Source organism: Pan troglodytes, chromosome X (assembly GCF_028858775.2).
Source record: "Pan troglodytes isolate AG18354 chromosome X, NHGRI_mPanTro3-v2.0_pri, whole genome shotgun sequence".
NCBI lineage: Eukaryota > Metazoa > Chordata > Mammalia > Primates > Hominidae > Pan > Pan troglodytes.
In genome coordinates this window covers 72,574,309-72,588,837 of record NC_072421.2, presented here as the reverse complement: position 1 = coordinate 72,588,837, position 14,529 = coordinate 72,574,309, and the positions used below count along the sequence as shown (strand labels likewise).

The following is a 14,529-nucleotide window of genomic DNA, read 5'->3' as shown; positions in this document are numbered from 1 at the left end:
AATGGCCATATTGCCCAAAGCAATTTATAGATTCAATGATATTCCTATCAAATTACCAAGGACATTCTTAATAGAACTAGAAAAAACTATTTTAAAATTCATATGGAACCAAAAAAAGAGCCCAAGTAGCCCAGGCAATCCTAAGCAAAAGGAGCAAAGCTGGAGGCACCAAGGTTACCCAACTTCAAACTGTACTACAGGGATATAGTAACCAAAACAGGATAGCACTGGTACAAAAACAGACACATATACCAATGGGACAGAAAAGGGAGTCCAGAAGTAAGGCCTCTCACCTATAGCCATCTAATCTTCAACACAGTGGACAAAAACAAGCAATGGGTAAAGGACTCCCTATTCAATAAATGTTGCTGGGATAACTGTCTAGATATAGGCAGAAGATTGAAACTGAACACCTTCTTTACACCATATACAAAAATCAACTGAAGATGAATTAAAGACTTAAATGTAAAACCCAAAACTATAAAATCCCTGGAAGACAACCTAGGCAGTGCCATTTTGGACATAGGAACAGGCAAAGATTTCATGACAAAGATGCCAAAAGCAACCATAACAAAAGCAAAATTTGACAAATGGGACCTAGTTAAACTAAAGAGCTTCTGTACAGCGAAAGAAACTATCAACAGAGTGAACAGACAAGCTACAGAATGGGAGAAAATTTTTACAAACTATGCATTCAACAAAGGTCTAATATCCAGCATCTTTAAGGAACTTCAACACATTTACAAGAAAAAACAAACAACCCCATTAAAATATGGGCAAAGGACATGAACAGACACTTTTCAAAAGAAGACAATCATATGAAAAAAATCTCAGCATCACTGATCATTAGAGAAATGCAAATTAAGACCACAATGAGATGCCATTTCATGCCAGTCAGAATGGCTATTATTAAGAAGTCAAAAAATAACAGATGTTGGCGAAGTTGTAGAGAAAAATAAATGCTTATACACTGTTGGTGGGAGGGTAAATTAATTCGACCAATGTGAAAAGTAGGTGGCAATTCCTCAAAGAGCTAAAAACAGACCTACCATTCAAGTCAATAATCCCATTACTGGGTATATACGCAAAGGAATATAAATCATTCTGTTATAAAGACACATGCATACATATGTTCATTGCAGCACTATTCACAATAGCAAAGACATGGGATCAACCTAAATGCTCATCAGTAGCAGATAGGATAAAGAAAATGTGGTACATATACACCATGGAATACCATAAAAAAAGAACGAGGTCATGTCCTTCGCAGGGACATGGACAGAGCTGGAGGCCATTATCCTTAGCAATCTAGTGCAGGAACAGAATACCAAATACCACTTGTTCTCACATAGAAGTGGGAGCTAAATGATGCAAATACATGGATGCAAATAGGGGAACAACAGACACTGGGGCTTACTTGAGGGTGGAGGGAGGGAGGAGGGAGAGGATCAGAAAAAGTAACGATTAAGTACTAATCTTTGTCCCTGGGTGACAAAATAAACTGTACAACAAACCCCCATGTTATGACCTATATAACAAATTTACATATGTATCCCTGAGCCTAAAATAAAAGTTTTTTTTTTTAAATCAGTTTTGAGTCCTCTTGTTCTAGACTTTTTATCTAAATGAGTTCCAATTTGTCTATATCACTTATCAAAGTTTATTAGAACATATATTCATTCTGTTCCTGCCATCTTAATGACTTCATGTTTCCCCTGCTTAATCCTGTCTTTGTGTCTCTGTAGATTATTAATTTTTTATGTTAGATCATTTTAAAAGATGATTTTAATTAAAATAATACTCACAACCCCTTCTTCCCACCCACTCTCCTCTTCCCCAAGAGACAGACATTCTAATTTGGCATGACATTATCTGGCCTAACAGTGTCTGGCATATGAAGTGCCTAAAAGGTCATCTTCCATTGTTTTAGCCTTCTGGAGTAGTTGAATTAAGTTCAAACTCAGGATGTTTTTCAAATGTTAAGTCTCTCTGGGGATGTTTTTCATAACATCTTCGAACTGGCTAACACGACAATAAATGAAACATGCTGCACTGGATTAAAAGGTTATTTCCCTAGTGTGTCAAGCTAACAGAGAACATGAAACTTCCCATCAGGCATTGGGCATCTCTGGTTGTCAGTCTAGCAACATTGTCTCCATTAAGTTCCTAACCCCCACCGCTCAGAGAACACTTTAGTCAAGAAACTACCCTTCACACTGAATCTTGAGTGGCAGAAAGGCAAAGAAAAGAAGATGTAGGAAGAGTCAGAAACAAGCAAAAGAAATAAGGGACTCTGTGAGCTAATAACCTGAGTCTAGGTAATCAAGACCAAAGACCGATGGAAACCCATTATTTGAAATTAAGAGTAAGGAAGAAACCTCATACAGGATCAGAGCCAAGCAAAAAATGGACAATGGTCTAAAATGGGCAAAGAGTAATTCTGGTAAGTTAGAATATTGAAGGACAGGACAAGAGTCTCTATTCCATGGAGATAAGATACCCGCAATTTACCACATTAGAATGGTTACCTAAGAAAGACTGTGGAAATAAATCAGAATAACTGAATAATGGCAAAAGGGAAGCCTTTCTTGGATCACTGATGAATTGAAGAATATGATGACATCAACCCTCTGCACTTGAGACCAATAAAATAAATAAAACCCTAGGCCATCCCATGCAAATAGACAAGTTAGTTAGGAAACAAGAATAACAGTGCTGTCTAGTAGAACTTTCTGTGATAATGAAAATGTTCGGTATCTGCTCTGTCCAATATTGTAACCACTAGCCACAGGTGATTACTAAGGACTTGAAATTTTTCTAGTATTTCTGAAGAACTGAAGTTTTAATTATAATTAATTTACATTTAAATTTAAATAGCTGCATATGACTAGAGGCTATTGTATTGGAGGGGACAGGTTGGATGTTGCAAGTGAGCCCAAATCCTGGCACAGAAAAGGTAAGTGTACACTGTAGTTGCAGGAAACAGCGTTCATCCTTGCCCTCTCCAGGACCTGTTTCGCCCATCAGTAGGTGAACTTGCAGAAGGCTAGCCCCTAGAAGTTCTCCCCTACTGTGGATTTGGCTGCTAGATTTGGGAGGAGTCCTGCAGAGCTGACTATTGTTGTTCAAGAAATGTGGGCTTCGGAATTGCATGTGCAATGGGTGTTTCCTATGCAGACTTTAATGAGCACAGCACCCCCAGAATGCCACGTGTATGGCTTTGGGCATAAGCCAGGATTGGCTTGAGTTGGGTGCTACCTAGTGAACTATTTCAAACTATGGTGCTCTGAGGACTTCTTTGCTGCCTTGGGTATGGGTAACAGTAATGAGTTGTGAGGGGTCAGAATAGAGAGTTAATAGTATAAATGATTGCTAGGCTGTTACAGAATTCTAACTAGAATGGCAACATACTTATTCTTAGGCCCAACCCCTCTTCTTTTCTGATATTCCGCTCTTCTTAGCCCTGTATCCTTTCCCTTGCTCCTGGATAGCCCATTCCTTGTCCCATGTGGCAAATAAAAGGAATATGAGAAAATGCTTCTAATGGGGGTGGGGGGACATGGCCTTATTAACACGTGTGTTTGGGTTCCTGGGTGCTTTTGTGGAATTATTGAAATTTTCCTTTCCTCTGTTGAATAAAAATTAAACAGCAGTTGTAAAAGTATTGTACAGATGGTCAAAGTCATCTTAAAGTACTTTCCCCATATATAAGTAGCCAATAACTATCATGTACCCACAAAAGTTAAAAATTTAGGCCAGGCGCGGTGGCTCACGCCTGTAATCCCAGCACTACGGGAGGCCGAGGCGGGCGGATCACGAGATCAGGAGTTGGAGACCAGCCTGACCAACATGGTGAAACCCCGTCTCTACAAAAATACAAAAATTAGTCGGGTATGGTGGATCACGAGATCAGGAGTTGGAGACCAGCCTGACCAACATGGTGAAACCCCGTCTCTACAAAAATACAAAAATTAGTCGGGTATGGTGGCACGTGCCTGTAATCCCAGCTACTCAGGAGGCTGAGGCAGGAGAATCACTGGAACCCAGGAGGCAGAGGTTGCAGTGAGCGTGACTGCACTCCAGCCTGGATGACAGAGTGAGACTCCATCTCAAAAAAAAAAATTTAATTTAAAATTTACCCCAGTGGAGTTCACTTACTGATGGAGGATGCCTGAGTCCTTTGACCTTTGGCAGTGACAGGTCTTCTGGCTGTGAAAAGGTCTAAACATTTATCAGCCTATCAGTTTGAGCATGACTGCTGGACTCCACTACAAGCATATCTGCAAAAGGAGTGTGATGAGGGTGGGATCTGAAACAGTAGTTTTACCACTTGGCATGGATTGCCTAGCAGTTGTGTACTTAGTGAAAGCAAGTCCAGAGTTAAGTGGGAAGTTGCACTTATCTTCATGGAGTGATCAGAGATGGATTTATTTATTTATTTATTTTTCCTGTAGGGCCCAAGCCTGTGAACCAAAGGGATTTTTTTTTTCTTGGTGAAAGAAATTCACGTTGAACCAATATCTAGAAGACCTATCTGGGGATCAACAAGGCTAGGAGAATATTTTGAAAGTAAAATCAAAATACAGAAATAAATATTTGAGCCAATCTAAGACTTGTCCCACTGAGAGATACCTGCTTTGCCAAGTACATGCCTACCTCTCTAAGATTGTAAGTGCTTTGAGGCTACAGCTTGTGTTTCTCACTTCTGTTTTCCTCATGGCATAGTCTAACATATAAAACAGGTATTTAATAAATGTGAAAAAACTTAACATACATCCACACCCATGTGACAGTCCCAGCCTTCTAGCAAGCTGTTTGTATTTTGTTTCCACATAGCCAAGAGAGGTAAGGAAGTGGAGTGCTCAAGTAAGCCCCAGATTCACAGACCTTCTTCAGTGTTGAACTATGCTGTTCTTCACTGCTTAGAATATAGAAAGGGTATCACTGTTTCAAGTACACATGTTAGGATGGCCTGGGAACTATCCTGATATTAAGAAGGAAGGCCAGAGATTTTATGGATGGTAAAACAGGCTCCCAGTTACCTGTAACAGCTACCTCAGTATCTCATGGGAAAACTACAGTGGGACCAAGATTGTTTCCTGGGCCAGGACAGTAGTATCACTTTTTTTAATGGGATGTTTTGTATTTGAGTATGCATTGTCTTCAATTTGCTTGGAACCATTTATGCATTATTCTTGTGTACTTACCTAAAAATATCTGATCTGTAGGGAAATGAATAGATAGTTCTATAATTCTTAGGGGTTCTGAAATATAGTAATTAATTTGATGTTTATCTCTTTATGGTCTTGTTTTCTGCTTTGGAAGTTAGAATGAAGTCAGAAATGAGTAAAAGAAAACTATGATCACTTGGAATTTTATATATGTATGTATGTATATATATATATGAAGAAAAAGAAGGCTGGGTGCGGTGACTCACGCCTGTAATCCTAGCACTTTGGGAAGCCGAGGTGGGTGGATCACAAGGTCAGGAGTTCAAGACCAGCCTGGCCAAGATGGTGAAACTCCATCTCTACTAAAAATACAAAAATTAGCCGGGCGTGGTGTCAGGTGCCTGTAATCTCAGTTACTCAGGAGGCTGAGGCAGGAGAATCACTTGAACCCAGGTGGCAGAGGTTGCAGTGAGCCGAGATTGCACCACTACACTCCAGCCTGGGTGATAGAGTGAGACTCCGTCTCACAAAAATAAAAATAAAAAAATAAAAAATAAAAATAAAAAAAGAGAAAGAAAAGAAAAAGAAAGAAAGTTGGGCCAGGCACAGTGGCTCACGCCTGTAATCCCAGCACTTTGGGAAGCTGAGGTGGGCAGATCATCTGAGGTCAGGAGTTCAAGACCAGCCTGGCCAACATGGTGAAACCCCATCTCTACTAAAAATACAAAAATGAGCCGGGTGTGGTGGTGCATGCCTGTAGTCCCAGCTACTCGGGAGGCTGAGGCAGGAGAATCACCTGAACCCTGGAGGCCGAGGTTGCAGTGAGCTGAGATCACACCACTGCACTCCAGCCTGGGCGACAGAGCGAGACTCCATCTCAAAAAAAAAAAAAATAAAGAAACTTTTGTACTTGTCATGGTATCCCTAGTCCCTCTATTCTCCCCCCAAAATTTCAAATGGTATCTTAACTGGTCATTATTAAATAGCTGAATTTATTTTAGCACTTCCAAAGAATTCCCAGCTTTTTTCATCTTCCAACTTCCAGTCCTTTATATTGCATCCTGCTTCCATGATGGAAGAAGAAAGTCACCATAATTTTTTTGAGTGTACATGAATGTCCTGTGTGTGTGTGTGTGTGTGTGTAAGGAGGAAATGTGTTGCTTGGGTGGGTATGCCTTGGGGTGACAATACAGAGCTCTGGAACCAGAGGCTGGAAGAGCAGTTCCTACTTCTCAGATGGATTTTGGCTTTATCTCTACTTTTCACTTCTCCTCTTGGGATAAGTAAGAACAGCTTTCTTATTTCTGACAGCATTTCCTCCAATAAAGACAAACAAAAAGTTAGTAGCCCTCTGATTAGTGGTTATTTTTATTGATAACTTACATTCCACTTGGTAAGTAACTTGGTGCTATGGGGATATTTCTGGACTAGAAGGCAACATACATCCCACATCCAAGAATGTGTATGTGTTACCAAATCACTATGTAACACTGGCAAGTAGTTTCCCCTTTCTGGGACTTGGTTACCCCACTTGTAAAATGGGGAGTTTGGGATGAGACTATCTTCCAAGATCCTTCCAGCCCTATGGTTTAGTGATTACATTTCTGAAAAGAATGTAATAACATTTTTTAAAATGCAGTTAACAGGATAAATTAGTAATAAGAAAATAGATTAGAAACCATATGGAGAAAGTCAAAAGATAATTTAGCCTAAAGTTATTGCGCTCAAGCATTAAATGTAACTCAGTGCTGCCTGGCAACAAAAGCGCTCTTTGATTAGGATACAGTCCTTATATAAATGCATTCTCAGAAAGGGCCAGGCTATAGTGGTGTGGTTCTTCAGAGGACTCGCCATCTTCCACACACAAATGGGTCTTCCAGGTTGATCTCTCTGTTCCTAATATACCATTATACTGCCCATTTGGATCTAGAGTCAAGGAGAAAGTGACTGTCTTTAGAAAGAAATACCCCACCTGAGAAACAGTGATTATACTCTTCTGTCACTCTTTCCTCAGATTTGAGAAAGAAAGCAGGCAGAAGTCCTGAAAATAAAATTCTTTCACAAAGGCAAAGGGACTCAGATGTGTCAGTGAAGTTGAGCTACCTATAGTTATAAGGTTTAAAAGTTAAGACTAGTGAGGAGGCTGGCTATTCTTGACTTGAACCTAATAGTGCCTCTGCTTGTTCTTTCTACCCCTAATTCCAGTCTTAATGAATATTGTTTCCTGGCATTTGTATAGTGCTTTAATATATACAGTGCATTTGTACATGCTTTCTCATTGATTCATCGTCTTATGCACCTACTCTTCTTGAAAAATTCTTTAGAGTGATGTCACAAAAAATGGTACAGATAAAACCGGTACAGAGAGAAAGAAAAGAGGAAGGGAGACCCAAATGTTGAGGCACTGAGCTAGGACACAAATGCAGCCACTATCACTTCTGCCTAGGAACATGATGGCAAAGAGGGTCCCTCTTAGATTGGCGGCTGCCAAAAATGAAGGCAGGTGATACATACGGAGCCCTGTCGCCGCCAGCAGCACCCTACTTGCTACCCCTGACAGGATTGGGGTATGTGTGTATAAAAATCAGAGGCATACAGGAAAGGACATGAGATGGAAGGGATTAAAGAGTTCCCTCAGGCTCATCTCAGTATCACACAAAACTTAAATCAGAATTTATTCTTGCATGTCAATTTTTTGTAGTACATGTAATTAGTTTCAATTTTTAAAGACAAAAAAATAGGCTGGGCATAGTGGCTCATGCCTGTAATCCTAGCACTTTAGGAGGCCGAGACAGCCGGATCACCTGAGGTCACAAGTTCCAGACCAGACTGGCCAACATGGCGAAACCCCGCCTCTACTAAAAATACAAAAATTAGCTTAGGAGGATAAGGCAGGAGAACCGCTTGTACCTGGGAGGCAGAGGTTGCAGTGAAGCAAGATCGCGCTGTTGCACTCCAGCCTTGGGGATAGAGCGAGACTCTGGAAAGGAAGGAAGGAAGGAAGGGAAGGAAGGGAAGGAAGGGAAGGAAGGGAGGAGGGAGGGAGGGAAGGAAAGAAGAGGGAGGGAAGGAAGGAAGGAGGAAGAAAGGGAGGGAGGGAGGGAAGGAAGGAAGGAAAGGAAGGAAGGAAGGAAGGGCGTGATGGTAGCCTGTAATTACAGCTACTGGAGAGGCTGAGTGGCAGGCGGAGGTTGCAGTGAGCCGAGATCATGCCACTGCACTCCAGCCTGGGTGACAAAGCCAGACTCTGTTTCAAAAAAAAAAAAAAAAAGAGAGAGACAGAGAGAAGAAAGAAGCAAGAAAGAAAGAGACAAAAATTAAATGAATTCTAGATTGTTAGGAACTAAAAGAACCCTTAGATATAATCTAGTTTTTCTCCCTTATTGTATAGCTAGTAAAACTAAGTACCAGAGAAGGGAGGGAGCTTGTCTGAGGACACCTAGCTAATGATCGTACTCTGTCCATTATACAGTATCCCCTCTTCTATATGAGATTTTGTGCATATCTTTTGAATTTTGGAATTTTTTTTTTGAGACAGAGTCTCACTTTGTCCTCCAGGCTTAAGTGCAGTGGCACGATCTTGGCTCACTGTGGCTTCAACCTCCCAGGTTCAAGCAATCCTCCTGCCTCAGCCCACCAAGTGGCTGGGACTACAGGCACGTGCCACCATGCCCGGCTAATGTTTTTGTATTTTTTGTAGAGACGGGGTTTCCCCATGTTGCCCAGGCTGGTCTCAAACTTCTGAGCTCAAGCAATTCGCCCACCTCAGCCTCCCAAAGTGCTAGGATTACAGGTGTGAACCACCACGCCCGGCCAGAATTTTGGAATCTTTATCATGAGAGAGGAAATATTTAATAGAGTCATACTATACTTTTGAGATATATAGAATTCTTTAGAGTGTAGCTGTAGTAATCTCTTCTTGATGTCTTTCTCACCCTTAATATTGTTAAAACTTGTATCGTTGCTCATTTAAGCATGTTTCCTGTACTTAACATCATCATACCTCCGTATTTCTAGCTTAGGGTCTTAAAATCCTGATAGATATCTGAAAATAGAATTAGCCAAGCAGAGTTATGGATTAGAACGTGCTCCCTGTACTGTTGCTGATTCTGCCATCCATTATTCTGACTAAAGCTAGACTGGGAAGAATCAGACTAGACAGAGCTAGCTGGGCTAGCTTGGAAAACTGTCTGTGGGCCTATTTGCTATAGCAGTACCATCTCCTTGCTTCATTACAGTCCCTAACCCAACCTGAAGATTCCCCATCTGTAACAGCTTGCTTGTCAGTTGCTTTCTTTCCAGTGTGACAGCTAAGGTCCTGGTCAGCTTCATTAGACATGTTGTACCTGATAATGGGTCTTCATACTGGCCTTGCTTTATTCCCAAGAAGATCCTGGCACCGATATTTCTGAGGCTACCCTGGTCTGGAATCCAACCACCCATGATTCTTCTTTCACAGTCATCTATTAACTCTTTGATCTGTCTTTTCTCTCTATATTCTGACTACTGCTCCCTTACCTGTCACATCTAAATCATCTTCCAGGTCTATACAGCACACCTATGTAGTTCTACTTACATCTAACATCTCCTTTCCATTCCTATTTCCTCCTCCTGAATTCTAATCTTTTTGACATCTCACACCTGAACATTTTTTCCTATCTTCCCACCCTCTGTCTCTCCCACTTTCACTGGTCCTAATATTCTTCACTACTCAAAACCCTTCAGCATCTTCCTGAATTACAATTTAGTTGGCCTCCACAGTATATTTCACTTTATCTTTCCACTATATTTTCTTGTTTGTACCTATTTCAGCCAAACATTATTCCCTAAATTCTCTCCCATCTTTTCCTACCATTCAACATCATTGTTTAACCCGTTTTTACAAAGTACATACCATGTTATAAGCACTATGTGAGCTAGGCCCTGTGGAGTTGGGGGTGTTGGTGCTTAGTCTTTTGGGGGTATCAGATATAAAGTAGTAAAGCTTGTATAAGATGATAAACACAGAGGAGATAAAAATTCTTTGAGAATACAGAGAATGACAGAGACTAATTTTGTTTGGAGTGGGGAATCAAGGAATGTGTCAAGGAAAAACTGAGAAGGGAAGAGGACAGAGAGGTGAAAGGGAGGTTGGGAAAGGGGAAGGGAAGGAATGGGAAAAGGGGACAGAGATTCCAAACAGAGAGAATATCAAGTGCAAGACACCGGGAAGCAAAAACAAATGGTTTAATATTAAGGGAGCGGAGAGGGTTAGAATATTTAGGAACATAGGGGGAAGTGAACAGAATGAAAAGAGGATACAACTGGAGAAGGTGAGGATTGATTGAGGAGAGTGTTTTGCAAAGCAAAACAAAGTTTTAAGGTACCTTGTCAACTTGCTATGATTCTATAGCAGTTGTTTAGAAGATAGACTGGAGTGGGAGGGAGACGTAGCATTTCATGAAGGTCCTTCTGCCTGGAATACTTTTCTCTCCGCTGAACTTCCCCATCCTCACCTCCAGAAAGGTCATCCTTCAAGGTTCACCTTAATGTTGCTGCTTTTAGTGAAGCCTTCCCAAATCTCCCGCCTCTCTAGAATTCTAGAATTGGAGTAATTTCCCTCCATTTGGGATTCCCATAGCAACTTTCTGCCCCTCTTTCAGTGTATTATACTTACAATTTGTTTGTAGCTTGCTTTCCCCCTCTAGACTCTGAGCATCTTGAGAACAGAGATCTAGCCTCATTTATCTGTCTTTTCTATGCTGTACTTGATACAATACTGTGATCACAGGTAGTACTAATAATTTTGATGAATTGATTTAAACTGGTATCCCAGAGATTGGCACTACTCAAACTCCAAAGGCTATATTGCCCCAGACCCATAGACAAAAACAGGACTTACTTTCTTGCCTTGATTTTTTTCACCAGTTGGGAAAAGCCAGGGACAGCCTCAACACAAATGTTGGTGTGGGTCACCTAGACTCTGAGACCTTAGACTTCAAGGCCGCTGGGGAAGAGGATAGCAGCCTACAGGATCTATGAGCCTTTCTCAAGCCCAGCTGAGGGGAAGGGCAGATAGGAGGGATTGCTTTTCCAGTCTAATGGAGCATTTCCTTGCTTCAAAATACCATCTCCATGCTAATGTTATTTTAATGCCATTACACTGTGTAATTTACTGTGATCAGCAAAGCAATTTGTTGTACATTCTTCCAAAAGTGTTAATCAATTTTAGCTCAAAATAGATTTTAAAACCCCACCTAATTTACTGTCCTAAAATGCTGATCAGTGGGGGAAAGCTAAAGCAAGCCCAGAGTTGTTTGTATTGTAACTGTAAGAAATTATAATTCCTCCCCAAAATTATTTTTATAAGCAGCCAAGGTATAAGTAAATAGGTATGTAGAAAAATATATACCTTTAGTTGTCCTGTTTATAGCTGAGATTTGAAAAATCATAGGAAAGGACTAAAGGATTGTCTGCTCAAGGTCTAGCCTACTAATTCTGGAGAACAAAGGCCCAAATTATTGATAATCACTAAGTTAATATCTGTGATACTCAGTTTTCCCGTTTCAAAAAAAGTTATAGACTCTAATAGAACCAAACTTATGAGGTAATTAATTATACATCCAACCTCCCATGTCCCCACTCTACCTCTTCTTTATCTTTTGCCAAAGTGTATCTCCTGTCTGTTCTCAACCTTATAAGATTCCCTTTACTTCAGAGTCATAAATCTTGGGTGCTCGGCCAGATTTTTCCATTAGAGGCAATTTATGTTCTTAGGGAAATAACATCCCAGAGTAAAGTTACAGCAGCACTAATATGTCCCCTGACATAGTGTTCTTGTCCTGCCTGAAAAGACTGGATAATTGGCTAGACATAGTTGCTCATGCCTGTAATCCAGCACTTCAGGAGGCTGAGGCAGTTGGATCGCTTGAGATCAGGAGTTCAAGACCAGCCTGGCCAACATGGCGAAATCCCATCTCTACTAAAAATACAAAAATTAGCTGGGCATGGTGGTGCGTGCCTGTTAATTCCAGTTACTTGGAGGCTGAGACACGAGAATTGCTTGAACCCTGGAAGGGCCACTGCCCTCCACCTGGGTGATGGAATGAGACTCTGTCTCAAAAAAAAAAAAGATTGGATAATTGTTGATACTTAAATGTATTGTTCCTATATATATTTCATGGTACATTAATTTTTACTGATAACAGATGCTTATCTGTGGCAGCTGTTCTGTATTTTCCTACCTGAAAGGGTATAGAAGTATAGATCAGTAACATGTGGAAACTTGTATTTGTCTAGCCCTGTTTTAGTCAGGGGTTGGAGTTGGTAAGAATCATGGAGATGGCATTTTGTGTTTTAAGAAAAAACACCTAGTCTCTTGGTCAGGAAACTTGAGGGGTTTTTTTCATAGATTTCTCATTGTGTTGTTTTACAACCTTGGCTGTCATAGTCTCTCTTTCCATACCTTGGTCTTCCTGGTGATAAAAATGGACTTGGTTGTAGTTAACTATAGACATAAGGGATAAGAAGACATTAAATTATTGAAATCTAAAAGTAATTTGCCCCTTATCAAGTTCCTGCCAAGATGGACTTAGTGGAGGGGCAAAAGAGGGGTAAATGGTACCTGAAGTTCTACTGAACTCCAAAACAAAAATGCACAGAGTAATCCATGATGGCAATATGATTCCATCTGATTTATAGGGTCGTCTTTGAAGCAGAGGCAGCTATCCAATCTGTTCTTTCAGTTCTACTACAAATGAGCCCTCCTTGACAAAGAGTGGGGACTTGGACATTGCTATCCACTCCTCTCCATCTTTTAAAACTCTCCAGCCCTTTTCTGTGTAAATACAAGTAAGCATATATTTTCTCTTTTCCCTGGCACCCATGGTTTATTGCCTATGCATCAAATCAGATCTCATATAAAATGAGAAGAAAATGTGGCAATTCTAATATATAAGTGTTAGGGGAAACCCAGAGTCATCTAACATTTTTAAAACTGAGAGACTGCCTAATACAGTCTTTGTATTTTATAGATAAGGGAATAGGCCCAGATGGGTAAAATATTTTATAGATTGAATCATGTGGAACTGTTACTGCTTCCTGTTTCTCAATGCTGAACCTACTTTTTAGAGTATATTGCATGCATTAGGATAAATGACTATACAATTGAGATTCTTATAATAGCTGCTTGACTATCAATACCATATGCTTTTTAATAAAGGGATAGATACTCAGTTGGGGAGAAGGTCTAGGGACAGGGGGAGGGCTAGATGTTGTAGTGGCATGTGGCAGATACCCCCATCTCATCTCCTATCATTTTGCACATAAATACCACTCAGGTAGGTGGGCAGGAGATGAAGGGCTACAGATAGATATATGTCCTATGACCTAAAAATATCAGATGATGCTGGGGCCTTTTCAGAAAATCTAATCTTCTTTGTAGTCACATTTTTAAAAAATTTGCTGTGAGTTTGGAGGAATACTTGTCAAAGTCCAAGTTAAAGTCCTGGAAGTCGAGAAACCAAGGAATTCTCTACCTTCTTCATCCTTAGCAGTCAAATTTTAAGGCACAGAAAGAGAAAATCTGAATATGATGTATATGTGTGTATGTATATGAATTGCCTTGTTTTTGAAGAGCATCTGATCATTTGAAATAGAAATGAGGCAAACAAAAATAAAGTTAATTGCCACACACAAACACACATACAAACACACCTTATCTCAGGTTAGTCTTGTCTTTGCTTTGTGTCCTTCTTAATCAGGCAACCATGATTAGGTTAAATGTATTACTATTTGGAGGAAGGGATATGTTTGTCTGCTTCCTCAGATTTCAGTTTTGAATAATATTGTGGCACAGAGGTGATAGAAGGATCTAGGATGTATAAATGAGTGTGAGTTTCCAAACTGACTTTATGTGGTAGGTATAAATTGTGAAACAAAAACAATAGCAGTGATGAAGTCAGTCTGGAAACAGGGAAATCCCAGTGAGCCTTTTAAGACCCCTCTAGCTGAAATAACCTATAAAACACAAAATAAAACAAATTTAATGACTGATATTATATATTTGAAATGTGCAGGTTGGACAGCATTTGGACTTGGAATGAAACAATAAGAGGTTACATTCATGGATAACCAACAAGATAAGGCTATTGTTGCCTCAGCCAACGGAGAAAACACTCTGATTAATGGGGTCAAAGAAAATGGTAAGGGAATTTAATTATAGTATATTAATATCTCTCCTGGTAGTCCTCTGTTATTACTATGGATTTTCAGTACCCACAAAGTTGGGACAGGTTGAGTCCAGGATGCCTCTGAAATGAATGTTAATTGTAAACTTTATTCCACCAAATATCTAACTTGGCTATAAGAGTCTCTAAGA

At 40.2% G+C, this 14,529-nt stretch overlaps 1 protein-coding gene across 2 annotated transcripts in view; it reads left to right on the top strand.

Moving 5' to 3' along the window:
- NEXMIF (neurite extension and migration factor) overlaps nucleotides 1–14,529 on the top strand; it is a 191,802-nt gene that overhangs the window by 165,488 nt on the left and 11,785 nt on the right. For both annotated transcript variants that reach the window (XM_016943675.4, XM_016943674.4), the window contains exon 2: nucleotides 14,228–14,353. In XM_016943675.4, coding sequence (XP_016799164.2) covers nucleotides 14,275–14,353 — 79 coding nt within the window. In that variant the 5' untranslated portion in view covers nucleotides 14,228–14,274. The remainder of the gene's footprint in view (nucleotides 1–14,227; nucleotides 14,354–14,529) is intronic.